The sequence below is a fragment of the Pelodiscus sinensis genome, chromosome 31 (assembly GCF_049634645.1).
Source record: "Pelodiscus sinensis isolate JC-2024 chromosome 31, ASM4963464v1, whole genome shotgun sequence".
Taxonomy (NCBI): Eukaryota; Metazoa; Chordata; order Testudines; family Trionychidae; genus Pelodiscus; species Pelodiscus sinensis.
In genome coordinates, this window is record NC_134741.1 from 11954622 (window position 1) to 11967630 (window position 13009).

A 13009-nucleotide genomic window follows, 5' to 3' on the forward strand; every position below is an offset into this window, starting at 1 on the left:
TGTCCAATATTCTTTTATACCTTTTCTATATATCATTGTATTTGTTGGAATATGTAAAATCATAGACTCCTAGGGTTGGAAGAGACCTTAGGAGGTCATCAAGTCCAGCCCCCTGCCCAAAGCATGATCAATCTCAACTAAATCAACCCAGCCAGGGTTTTGTCAAGCCGAGACTTAAAAGCCTCTAGGAATGGAGATTCCACCACCTCCCTAGGTAACCCATTCCAGTACTTCACCACCCTCCTAGTGAAATGGTTTTTCCTAATATCCAACCTAAACCTCTCTCACTGTAACTTGAGACCATTGCTCCTTGTTCTGCCATTCGTCACCACCAAGAACAGCTTCTTTCCATCCTCTTTGGAACCCCCTTTCAGGAAGTTGAAGGCTGCTATCAAATCTTCCCTCACTCTTGTCTTCTGCAGACTAAATAAACCCAAATCCCTCAGCCTCTCCTCACAGGCCATGTGCTCCAGCCCTCTAATTTTTTTGGTTGCCCTCCAGTGGACCCTCTCCAATGCATCCACATCCTTTCTATAGTGGGATGTAATACTCCATGAAGAGAGGTCTGGAATGGTGGGAAGGAGTTCATCCACAGTAGGCATTACTCTTTCCCTTCATTTTTGCAACCTAGAAAAATAGATATGTATGCAGCTACTCTACTTTGTTGCATCTTTTGCTTACCCTCATTGGCATTGTATAAAATATCTTCAGAGTTAAATTTATTGTAATCTCTGAAACTTGCTTATTCTGAAAGTTTGTCGAGTAGAAAGGGTTGATTCAATTGGAAATTCTATAAATAGTAATTAGGGGCAGGTATAATTGTTCATTAATATTCATTTTATGGAAGTTAACATTACTAAATAAGGTTTTAGAGAAAGTAGTGATTGTGATGCATCATAGGCACATGATAACTGTTGATTTATATATGTGCTACCAATAAATGTGACATTTTGCTTTTCCCCCTGTGACGGGGTTTTCCGGGTGCGAGCACCTCGCCCCCCTTTTGCCCCAGCCGATCCCGGCCCTAGTCCAGGGAGGGGGGGGGCCCAGCGTACTCACCGTCTGAATTGGACTCTTTGGTTGCCCCACCCGGGGTCTTAGTAGCAGTGACTGGTTGCGGGGGCGATCACCACTCAGCCCCCCCCCCCAAGGGACTGAGGGGGCTCAGCGGCCCCTTAGTCAGTCTTTCCAGCTCCTCGATTTGGCGGGATAGGAGAGAGTTGCGGCAGGGAAGGGGGAAGAGAGTGGGGGACCCGGGCCCTCCCTCACCTCCGGGTCCCAGCCGAAGGCCCTAAGCAGAGGTCGCCGACCTATTGTCGCCCTCCATGGCGGACGGGGCTGCGGTCCCCTCAACTCGTCCGCCCACGGGCGCCAAAAGGGTCCCGCCTCAGGCTCCTTCCACTCCCCGCTGGCTTGTCCCGCTGGCGGAACAAGTTTAGGGTCACTCACCCCACCGGAGTCGTCGGGCGCGTCCCAGGGCGAGCCGCCAGCTGCCGAGTCCGTCTCGCCGGGTTGCCCCGAGGGCTGGGGGTTTGGTGCTTCTGGCCGCCAGGGCGCCCGCCGTTGCGCTCCCCCCCCCTTGCCAGGATGCTCCCGGCTGTTATAGTCGCCGGGGGATGACGTCGGGGCGGTAAGCTCCACCCCCCCGGCGCCCTCCCTTTGCGGCGGTCCTGGCGTGCTCCCGGGTGCTCGGCTGGAGCGTCATTCGGGGTGGCCGGGGCGGCTGCTTCCTGGCCGCTCGTGCTTGGCCCCGCCTCCCGCTCCCCGCTCCTGTCGGCGCTGCGGGGCGCTCGGTCCTCAGCGCCGCCGCCTCGGTGCTCTCAGCAGCCGCGGCGGCCGCTTTTCCCGCCACGGGGGGGGTTCCCCCGCGGGTTCAAGTGCGGACCCCGCCGGGTCCATCACACACCTCCCCCCTTTAGAGAGGCGAGTTCCCGGGTTTGGTTGTTCCCCTATTCGGGAAAAGAAGTCCGCGTTTTGGTGGGTAATCCCTGGCCGGTGTACCACGTTAAAGCAGTATGGCTGTAGAGCCAGGTACCACCGCATTATATGCGCATTTGTTTCTTTCATTGAATTTAACCAAACTAAGGGTGCGTGATCAGTCACCAACTTATATTTATTCCCCCATAAGTAATACCGTAGTGTGTCGACTGTCCATTTCACCACAAGTGCTTCTTTTTTGATCGTGGCGTAGGCCTGTTCGGCTGGTAACAGTTTTCAGCTTAGGTATAGGACCGGCTGATCTCCGCCCTGCTCCTCTTGGGCTAGCACCGCTCCGAGTCCCACCTCCGAAGCATCTGTATAGAGGATGAAAGGTTTATCAAAGTCTGGCTGCCTCAGTACCGGGGCTGAGGCCAAGCTTTCCTTTAACGTTTGGAAAGCGAGTTCGGCCTGTGGGTTCCACTGGACCCTGGTTGGTTCTGCATTCTTTATCAGTTCGGTCAAGGGGGCAGCTAGGGAGGCGAACTGCGGTACAAATCTCCTATAGTAGCCCGCCAGCCCCAGGAACTGGCGGATCTGTTTTTTTGTTGTCGGGGTCGGGTAATCTTTCAGCGCTTGTATTTTGCTGTAAATTGGCTTCAGCTTGCCCCGCCCCATCATGTAGCCCAGGTAGGAGACTTCCCGTTGCGCAAAGTGACATTTTTTTGGGTTGGCCGTGAGGCCCGCCTTACCCAGCGTTGTCAGTACCGCTTCAATGTGGCTTAGATGATCCCTCCACATCCGGCAGTAGATGACAATGTCATCTATGTAGGCGGCAGCGTACGCCTGGTGGGGCGCCAGGACTCAGTCCATCGTCCGCTGGAAGATCGCGGCTGCCCCATGGAGTCCGAAAGGCATGGTCTGAAATTGGAACAGCCCAAAGGGTGTTGAGAAGGCTGTCTTCTCCCGGGCCGGGGGGTCGAGAGGGATTTGCCAGTACCCCTTAGACAGGTCCAATGTTGTTATGTATACGGCCTGCCCCAGTCGCTCCAGTAGCTCGTCCACTCTCGGCATTGGGTAGGCATCAAACCGGGATACGGTGTTTACTTTCCTAAAGCCTATGCAAAACCGCGTCGACCCGTCAGGTTTAGGGACCAGGACGATCGGGCTGCGCTACTCGCTGGCGGATTCCTCTATCACCCCCCAGCTTTGCATTAGCTGCAACTCCCGTTTAACCGTGTCCCACACCTTTCGGGGGAGGGGTCGGAGGGGCTCGCGCACCTTCCGGCCCTCCTCGGTGATGATCTGGTGTAGACCCATGGTCGTACGGCCCAGTCTCATCGTGAGGGTCTTCCGATGCCGCCGGAGGACCTCTTTTAACTGCTCCTGTTGTGGGCATGTTAGTTCGGGGTCCCACCAGGGTCCTGGCTGCTCCTCTCCTTCCTCCACTCGGGGCCCCAGATCTTCTCCCTGGGAGGCCGGTGCTATCAACAGGGTCTCGCGGGGTACCCATTTCTTTAGCAAGTTAATGTGGAAGAGCTGTGTCCCTTGCCTGCTTCCTCGTAGTCGACGTCCCCCACCCTTCTTACTATCTCAAAAGGTCCCTGCCACTGTGCTAGCAGTTTGGATTGGGTTGTGGGGAGGAGTAGCATGACCTGATCCCCCTGCTGGAAGTTCCGCTGGCGGGCTTGAGCGTCATAGTATCTTGTTTGGCACCTCTGGCTCTCTTCCAAATTCAGTCGGGCGTACTCGCCCAGCCGGCTCAGCTTCTCCCGTAGCTGGGTGATATACTGGACCGTTCCGCATCCGGTGGTCGGCGCCTGTTCCCAGCCTTCCTTCAGGAGGTCCAGGATCCCTCGGGTTTGCCGTCCGTACAGCAGCTTGAATGGTGAGAAGCCTGTGGAGGACTGGGGGACTTCCCGTACTGCAAATAGGAGGCTGGGGAGCATTAGGTCCCACCCCCGAGGGTCGTCCTTTACGAACCGGCGCAGCATGCCCTTAAGTGTTTGGTTACACCGCTCCACCAGGCTGTCGGTTTGGGGGTGGTAAACCGACGTCTGTAGCCGTTTGATCTTCAGCATCCTACAGAGCTCTTTAATGACCCGCGATGTCACGTTCAGGCCTTGGTCAGTAAGGATGGCCTGGGGGAGCCCGACTCGCGAGAAGATCCGCAAGAGTTCCTGGGCCAGGGTAGGGGCCTTGGTATTTTGGAGGGGTACTGCCTCCGGGTAGAGGGTGGCGTAGTCTATCACCACCATAATGAAGTGGTGTCTCCTCCCCGACGGTTCTAACGGTCCGACCAGGTCCATGGCTACCCGTTCGAAGAGGATGGCCACCACCGGGAGGGGTACCAAGGGGGCCCTTGGCACTCTGGCCACGCCGGTTTTCTGGCATTCGGGGCAGGAGGCGCTAAAGTCCTGCACGGCCCGGAAGACCCCAGGCCAGTAGAACCGTTGCAGCACCCGGTCCAAGGTTTTCTCGCGCCCCAGGTGTCCCGCCCAGGGGTTGGCGTGTCCCAGCTCTAATACTTCCCGGCAAAATCGGGTGGGGACCACCAGCTGCCTCCACTCCTCCCCCCCTCCCTTTCCGTCGTGACCCGGTAAAGTCTGTCTTCCCATACCTGGAATTGCGGGCCTTGGGCGGGTCGGTCCGGGCTTGGCTCCGTCCCTCCGGTCGCGGTCGCTTGGTCCCAGGCGTTTTGCAGGGAGGGATCCATCCTCTGCTCCGTCAGGAAGTCTGGCTCCATCCCTACCTCCAGACAGATTGCCCCTCCGTGGAGCTCCCTGTCCTTCCCCTGGCTTCGGGACTCCACTGCTCGTCCCTGGGGCGTTAGTGGGGTCCGGCTCTGCAGCAGGGCCCCGAATCCAGGCCAGTCTCGTCCTATAAGGAGGGGGTAGGGCAGGTCCTTGGCTTTCCCTACTTTCCATAGTAAGTCCTGGCCACCGCAGGTCAGGTGTACTTGGGCGGTGGGGTAGGCGCGGACGTCCCCATGGACGCAACGCATCCAGATGGGTTCTCCTTCCGGTTGGCTCTGGGAGACGAGGTCAGCCCTGATGAGGGTCACGGATGACCCAGAGTCGACCAGGGCCTTAACTGGCCGCCCTTCCATCAACATCTCCCGGATGATGCGGTCACTGGTACCGGTCGTCTTCGCCGCGGTCCCGGCGGGTTCAGCGTGCAATCCATCATGGGGCAGTCCCGTTTAAAATGGCTCTCCTGCCCGCACTGGAAGCAGGGTCCCTGGGGTCCTGGTCGTGCCTCCCTCGGGGTCCGCTCTGCCGGCTCTCCCTCTTCGGCTCTCTCCGGCCGCTGGGGCGGCCAGACCGGGGCTAAACGAGGGACATTCTCCCGTCCTCGACGTACCCCGGGGGGGTATTCCCGCCCTCCGGGTTTCCCCAGGGGCCGGGATCCTCCCGCCTTTGGACCGGGGAGTACCTCTCACAGGCCCCCGCTTTCTTCTTGCTCGGCCAGCAGGTGTGCCTCCATCAGGGCCACCGCCTCGTGGAAGGTTGCGGGTTGGTTTCTTCGGACCCATCGCTGCCCGTCCCGGGGTAATATGTGTAGGAACTGCTCCAAGACTATCATTTCTGTGACTTGAACCCAGGTCTTTTGTTCCGGTTCTAGCCATCGATTTGCCCACTCCCGCAACCGCTGGGCCACCGCTCGTGGTCTGTCCCCGGTCCTGTACCCTTCTTGCCGGAACTTCTGTCGACAGGTCTCTGGGGAGTGTCCTATTTGATCCAATATCGCTTCGCTCACCTTCACATAGTTCAGGGCGTCCGGAATTGCTAGGCTCCGATACGCCAGTTGGGCGGGTCCGCTCAAATAGGGGGCCAGCAAGGTGGCCCACTTCTCCGGCAGCCAGCGTGCTGCCGACGCCACCCCCTCGAAGGTGGTCAGGAACGCTTCGGGGTCGTCCTGGGGACCCAACTTGCTAAGTCGCAGGGGGAGATTGGATCCTTCCCCGGCTCCTCCTGGTCCTCCCGTGGTGGTTCCCCACCTCTTCTCTGCTGTCTGCCGCCACTGGTCCTGCTGGGCAGCCATCTCCTGAATCAGTAGTCTTTGTTGTTCCTGGAATTGACTCGTCAGTTGTTGGACCAGCTGCGCCTGGCGCTCTTGCTGGACCTGATTCTGTTGACGTTGGTTCCCCTCGAACCATTCTAGGAATTGCCGGGGTTCCATTGTTCCTTCCGGCTCCATGCCGTACTCTGGGGAAATCGCCCGGTTTTCCCGGTCTTGCTCGTCTGTGGAAAAAAATGTTTATGCCCACATTCTCCACCAGTGTGACGGGGTTTTCCGGGTGCGAGCACCTTGCCCCCATTTTCCCCCAGCCGATCCCGGCCCTAGTCCAGGGAGGGGGGGGCCCAGCATACCCACCGTCTGAATTGGACTCTTTGGTCGCCCCACCCGGGGTCTTAGTAGCAGTGTCTGGTTGCGGGGGCGATCACCCCTCAGACCCCCCCCAAGGGACTGAGGGGGCTCGGCGGCCCCTTCGTCAGTCTTTCCAGCTCCTCGATTTGGCGGGGTAGGAGAGGGTTGCGGCGGGGAAGGGAGTGAGGGACCCAGGCCCTCCCTCACCTCCGGGTCCCAGCCCGAGGCCCTAAGCGGAGGTCGGCAACCTGTTGTCGCCCTCCACGGCGGACGGGGCTGCGGCCCTCAACTCGTCCGCCCACGGGCGCCAAAAGGGTCCCGCCTCGGGCTCCTTCCACTCCCCGCTGGCTTGTCCCGCTGGCGGAACAAGTTTAGGGTCACTCACCCCGCCGGAGTCGTCGGGCGCGTCCCAGGGCGAGCCGCTAGCTGCTGAGTCCGTCTCGCCGGGTTGCCCCGAGGGCTGGGGGTTTGGTGCTTCTGGCCGCCAGGGCGTCCACCGTTACGCTCCCCCCCCCCCTCTTGCCAGGACGCTCCCGGCTGTTATAGTCGCCGGGGGATGACGTCGGGGCGGTAAGCTCCGCCCCTCCGGCGCCCCCTCCTTTGCGGCGGTCCTGGCGTGCTCCCGGGTGCTCAGCTGGATCATCATTCGGGATGGCTGCTTCCTGGCCGCTCGTGCTCGACCCCGCCTCCCACTCCCCGCTCCTGTCGGCGCTGCGGGGTGCCCGGTCCTCAGCGCCGCCGCCTCGGTGCTCTCGGCAGCCGCGGCAGCCACTTTTCCCGCCGCCAGGGGGGGGTTCCCCTGCGGGTTCAAGTGCGGACCCCGCCGGGTCCGTCACACCCCCAAAAGAAAATCCCATGCAATACTTTAAGTACAACACTAGGACAGGAAATTAAGAATTGGGACCATCAGATTTTTCGGGACAGATCATCAGCATAAGTAACAGCCACCAGGCTCTTACCACATAGACTCATAGACTTTAAGGTCAGAAGGGACCATTATGATCATCGAGTCTGACCCCCTGCACAGTACAAGCCACAGAATTTCACCCACCCCCTCCTAGAATAATCCTCTCACCTATATCTCAGATATTGAAGCCTTCAAATACTTCAAAGATCCCAAGATGCAGAGATCCTCCAGCTGTGATCTATACCCCATGCTACAGAGGAAGGCAAAAAACCTCCAGGGACTCTGCCAATCTACCCTGGAGGAAAATTCCTTCCCGACCCCAAATATGGTGATCAGCTAAACCCTGATCATGTGGGCAAGACTCATCAGCCAGACACCCAGAAAGTTCTCTATAATAACTCCTAACATCCCTCCATTGACCTATTTCCCATTGATAATGAAAGGTCAATTAGTTACCAAGATCATGTTATCTCATCAAACCATCCCCTTCATAAACCCATCTAGTTTAATCTTGAAACCAGATAGATCTTTTGCCCCCACTACTTCCCTTGGAAAGCTGTTCCAGAACTTCACTCCTCTAATGGTTAGAAACCTTCATCTAATCTCAAGTCTAAACTTCCTAGTAGCCAGTTTATATCCATTTGTTCTTGTGTCCACATTGGTAACTCCTCTCCCCCCCCCCCCCCCGGTATTTATCCCTCTAATATATTTAAAGAGTGCAATCATGTCCCCCCTCAGTCTTCTTTTGGTTAAGGTAAACAAGCCATGCTCCTTGAGTCTCCTTTCATAACACAGGTTTTCCATTCCTTGGATCATCCTAGTGGCCCTTCTTTGTACCTGTTCCAGTTTGAATTCATCCTTCTTAAACATGGGAGACCAGAACTGCACACAGTATTCCAAATGGGGTCTCACCAATACCTTGTATAATGGCACTAACACCTCCTTATCTCTACTGGAAATACCTCGCCTAATACATCCCAAGACCGTATTAGCCTTTTTCACGGCCATGTCACAATGGCAGCTCATAGTCATCCTATAATCAACTCCAAGGTCCTTCTCCTCCTCCGTTACTTCCAACTGATGTGTCCCCAGCTTATAACTAAAATTCTTGTTATTAATCCCTAAATGCATAACCTTACACTTCTCTCTATTAAATTTCATCCTATTACTAACACTCCAATTTACAAGATCATCCAGATCTTCCTGTATGATATCCCGATCCTTTTCTGAATTGGCAATAGCTCCCAACTTTGTGTCATCTGCAAATTTTATCAGGACACTTCCACTTTTGGTGCCAAGGTCAGCGATAAAAAGATTAAATAAAATTGGAACCAAAACTGATCCCTGAGGCACTCCACTAGTAACCTTCCGCCAACCTGACAGTTCACCTTTCAATATAACCCACTGTAGTCTCCCCTTTAACCAGCTGCTTATCCACCTCTCAACTTTCATATTAATCCCTATCTTTTCCAATTTAACCAATAATTCCTCATGTGGTACTGTATCAAATGCCTTACTAAAGTCAAGGTAGATTAGATCCACTGCATTTCCTTTATCTAAAAAATCTGTTACTTTCTCAAAAAAGGATATCAAGTTGGTTTGGCATGATCTACCTTTTGTAAAACCATGTTGTAATTTGTCCCAATTGCCATTAGCCTCAATGTCTCTAACTTTCTCCTTCAAAATTTTTTCCAAGATCTTGCATACTACAGATGTCAAACTAACAGGCCTATAGTTACCCGGGGTCGCTTTTTTTCCCTTTCTTAAAAATAGGAACTATATTAGCAATTCTCCAGTCAAATGGTACAACCCCTGAGTTTAGAGATTTATTAAAAATTTTTGCTAATGGACTTGCAAGTTCATGTGCCAGTTCCTTTAATATTCTTGAATGAAGATTATCTGGGTCCCAGACGCTGTTAAAAAATCTTTGCTTTTTAAATGTAGTAAGCTGGTCCCACCCTCATTGCTGCCTCTCATAAAGCTCCCTCCCACATACTGAGCCCCTCAATATTGTTCCCACCCCCGAGTATAGGAGCTCCACAAAATCTACAATCCCAGGGTTCCCAGAAGATTTAGTCTGGCTCTGGGGGGAAGCCCTTGCAAAAGTCAAGACAACAGCCATTTGCACCACGTGATAAAACTGAATCACAAAGAGCAAGTCATTATATCACCAATATGATCTCTAAAGCAAACTGAGCTGGACCTTACTGGGTTAAATATGCTCAGCATCACACCTCACTGTGCCCTATACGTACAAACATTCCATAAGGGGTGGACAGCATGGCTAGAATTATGGTATTATGACAAACCTATAAAGAACTCCAAGGAGTGTATTGGAAACCATTTTGTATGGAACTGCAGTAGGAGTTGGAATACTAGATGCCGCTTACATAGAGATATTGGCAAACAAGCACAGCTGAAATACAAGAGTTGGGAAAGCCTGTCAGTGCAGTGCATCCTTATCAAAATTAGATATGGGACAACAATTATTTTCTAGAATATTGCCAGTATGTCAACCACAGGGGGAAAAGGATGTGTTACTATTAGCAGGAACTATGGGATCGATATAAGAAAACGCATCCCTAGCATTGGCCTGTACAAAGGCCCAGGAAATAAACCAGCAACTGATCATTCAAATAATCTGGGAAGGTATGCAAGGAAATTTGCCTTTGGAAATAAGAAAACTGTTGTTGGAAAATGTTACAGAGGGGGAGACACAATTAATGGCATGGTGGAAATTGGTACAAATGTAACTGGACCCTAAACAAAGATCAAATGGTTCTACAAGCATATGTAGTAACTGTATGCCCCTGCGCAGGGGTGGAGAACCTCTTCAGGGCTGGAGGCTGCTGATCCACACACACAAATCAGTCAGGGCTGCACAAAAGCGAGAAGCAAAAAACCAAACAACAACAAAACCCAACCTCACTGACATGGGCCCTGAGAAGGAGAAAGTCACTCCTCACATTCCTCTTGCACACCAAAGCCTACATGGGTCCAGACTAATACACTGTGTACTTCAGTTCTGTGGTGGATCAGCAGGGGAGCTTGAGCTCTCCTGTGGGCTCCCCAATGCTTGAGGGGGGGCATGACCTTGGGTGCCACATCCAACCTCCAGGCTTCAGACTCCCCACACTTGCCTAGCCTAACTATTAATATCTATCCAGTGGTATCTATGGGAATATAGCTAGCAAAAAAAATCATTATGTATTCCACTGATTGGCATTCCCAGGCACATAAAGAAAACCCAACATTGGAAAACCACTGACACGTTTCAGTGTGCAGCCCATGAAAATTTGGGATATGTGCATGAGGATCAAAATTTACAAGAAAGAGATGAATGTTCCTACCTAAAGGAAAAGGAACCCAAAGATGGATGTTTGAAACATCAGGTCCATACAGATGGGGGAGAGGAAGGCCCATGGTCCATCAAGTAAAGCACGTGCCAGCCAGCTGGGGGGAAGGATGGGGCCGATTTTCCACCCTTTCCCAGAAGTGAAGCCCAGGGCAGGGTCTTGCTGTTAGTGGAGTGGGGCAGAAATCAGCCCATGAGAGCATTCTTACTGGGAGGACCAAGGGTGGGGGAGCATTCACACCCTTGTGGTCCACATTTACAAAAAAAAGCACCCCCAGAAATTCCTGCAGATGGCTCCATCCTATACAGTAATTCCTCATTTAACACTATAGGACTACGTCTAGACTACATCCCTTTTTCGTAAAAGGGATGTAAATTAGATGCATCGCAATTGCTAATGAAGCGGGGATTTAAATCTCCCCTGCTTCGTTAGCATAAAAATGGCTGCCACGTTTTTCGGCATAGAGCTTTGCCGGAAAAAAGCGCCAGTCTAGATGCGGATCTTGCGGAAAATAAAGACTTATCTTGGATAAGGGATCTTTCGGAAAAGGCTTTATTTTCCACAAGATCCACGTCTAGACTGGCGCTTTTTTCCGGCAAAGCTCCGTGCCGAAAAAAAGCAGCAGCCATTTTTATGCTAATGAAGTGGGGGAGATTTAAATCCCCGCTTCATTAGCAATTGCGATACGTCTAATTTACATCCCTTTTATGAAAAAGGGATGTAGTCTAGACTAGTGGTCCCCAACCATTTGAGGTCGCCGGGCGCCAGGGGGCGTGGCCGTTTGCCCGCTGGGTGCCAGAGGGCAGGGCCCCCCCTTGCGCGCCTGGGGAACAGGGGCCCCCTCCATAGCTGCATGCCCGGGAGCGGGCCCCCCCCCCCATAGGCGCGTGGCCGGGCCCGCCCTCCCCCCCAAACACCGCGCACCCGGGGCCGGCGCTCTTCCCCCAAGCGCCGCGTGCCCGGGGCCAGCACACCCTGCAAGCGCCGAGCACCCGGGGCCGGCGCTAGCGCTCTCTCCAAGCACCACGCACCCGGGGCTGGCACTGTCCCCCCATGCGCCGCGCGCCCGGGGCCGGTGCACCCTGCAAGCGCCACGCACCCGGGGCCTGCGCTCCCCCTATGCGCCGCGTGCCCAGAGCGCGGGCGGCCAATCTGCGGCGCCCCCGGGGCCGGCACTCACCATGTGCCATGCGCCCAGGGCTGGCTCCGGCACCGCACATGTACCACATGCCCGGGGCCAGGCCAGCCCTAAGCACTTGGCGGGCGCACACAAATGCACCGTGTTGGGGACCACTGGTCTAGGCGTAGCCTAGATGTGTTTCTGAAAGTATTCATGTTAAGTGAAAACATGTTATGGGAGGGGTTGTGTTTGTGCATGTGGCTCCAGCTTGCACTTGTTAGCAGATGGGACCGGAACATAAGGTTGGGGGAGAAAGGGGACTGGGAAGGTGTTTGGCTCTGGGGAAGGGGAGGGGAGGACAGTGGAGTGGGCTTGCAGTCGGCGGCTGGGTTTCCCCAGCTGGCCGGTTGCGGGCAGCTGAGTGGGGCTTCCTCTGCCTCCATAAAAAGCGGTGGAGGTTTGCCGCTCGCCGCACCATTCCCTGGTGAATCCCTCTGGCCGGACGCAAGGCATCTGGCCAGAGGGGGTCGCTGGGGAACAGTGTTGTGAGCGGCAAACCTCTGCCGCTTTGCAGGGAGGCAGGGGAAGCCTTGCACAGCTGCTGGCCACTGGCCAGCGCTAAGGGAAATCGTGTTATTGCGGGGACGGTGTTGTGTTGTTTGACAAATGTTCCCCCAAAAAAATCGTGCTATCGCAAAAACGTGTTAAGCAGGTATGTGTTAAGTGAGGAATTACTGTATCCTGCACTCCTCCCCTACTCCACATCAGAACCCTCTCATAAACCCATCTCCGTACCCATTGCTGGAGCTTGCAACCCCCTCTGCATCCCACTGCCCTGCTCCAGGTCCAGGGCTGGCCTTACCACAAAGCCAACTGAGGCAGCCGCTTCAGATGCCAGACTGGGGGTGGGGAGGACGCCACTAGGACCTAGGGTGTAGAAAATTGTGTCTGCTGCTGGTGCATATGTAGAGCATATGGTGCATATGCTGCTGGTGCATATGTAGAGCAGTACCATGAGAGGAGTAGAACAGGAAGAAGGCAGAATTGAGACCTTCCAAAGTTTTGGCCCAAGTTCAGGTGTATGGGGGGCATCAATTGGTAAATTTTACCCTGAACCAAGATCAAATGGTTCTACAAGCATATGTAGTAACTGTATACCCCTGCACAGGGGTGGAGAACTTTTTCGGGGCTGGAGGCTGCAAATTAGTCAGGGCTGTAGGAAAGCAAGAAGCAAAAAACCAAACAAAACCCAACCTCTCTGACATGGCCCAAGGAGAAAGTCACTCCTCACTAGGGCAGGGGGCTGGACTCGATGACCTTCTGAGGTCTCTTCCAGCT

General features: G+C 54.4%; 2 protein-coding genes across 4 annotated transcripts in view; both read right to left on the bottom strand.

Annotated features, from left to right (window-relative positions):
- The window catches only part of LOC102449714 (uncharacterized), a 48659-nt gene that overhangs the window by 14998 nt on the left and 20652 nt on the right, over window positions 1-13009 (bottom strand). The window lies entirely within an intron of this gene.
- On the bottom strand, window positions 1450-10969 carry LOC112545836 (uncharacterized). 3 transcript variants are annotated; one of them, XM_075912652.1, is made up of 3 exons: window positions 6674-10969; window positions 2135-6161; window positions 1450-1949 (listed from the first exon to the last, which is right to left on the bottom strand). In XM_075912652.1, exon 2 carries the CDS (start codon window positions 6115-6117, stop codon window positions 5356-5358), a length of 762 nt encoding a protein of 253 aa, XP_075768767.1. In that variant the 5' UTR covers window positions 6118-6161; window positions 6674-10969; the 3' UTR covers window positions 1450-1949; window positions 2135-5355. The 3 variants fall into 3 exon arrangements, with proteins under 3 accessions (XP_075768767.1, XP_075768765.1, XP_075768766.1); XM_075912650.1 differs by having other exon boundaries at window positions 2135-3797; window positions 4538-10969; XM_075912651.1 differs by having other exon boundaries at window positions 2135-10969.

Coding starts and splice junctions, on each gene's coding strand:
- LOC112545836 (XM_075912650.1), bottom strand. CDS start 5,032: ATGTTGATGGAAGGGCGGCCAGTTAAGGCCCTGGTCGACTCTGGGTCA. Junction 3,798..4,537: donor CCCAAGGCCCGCAATTCCAG/GTATGGGAAGAC, acceptor TCACCATTCAAG/CTGCTGTACGGACGGCAAAC.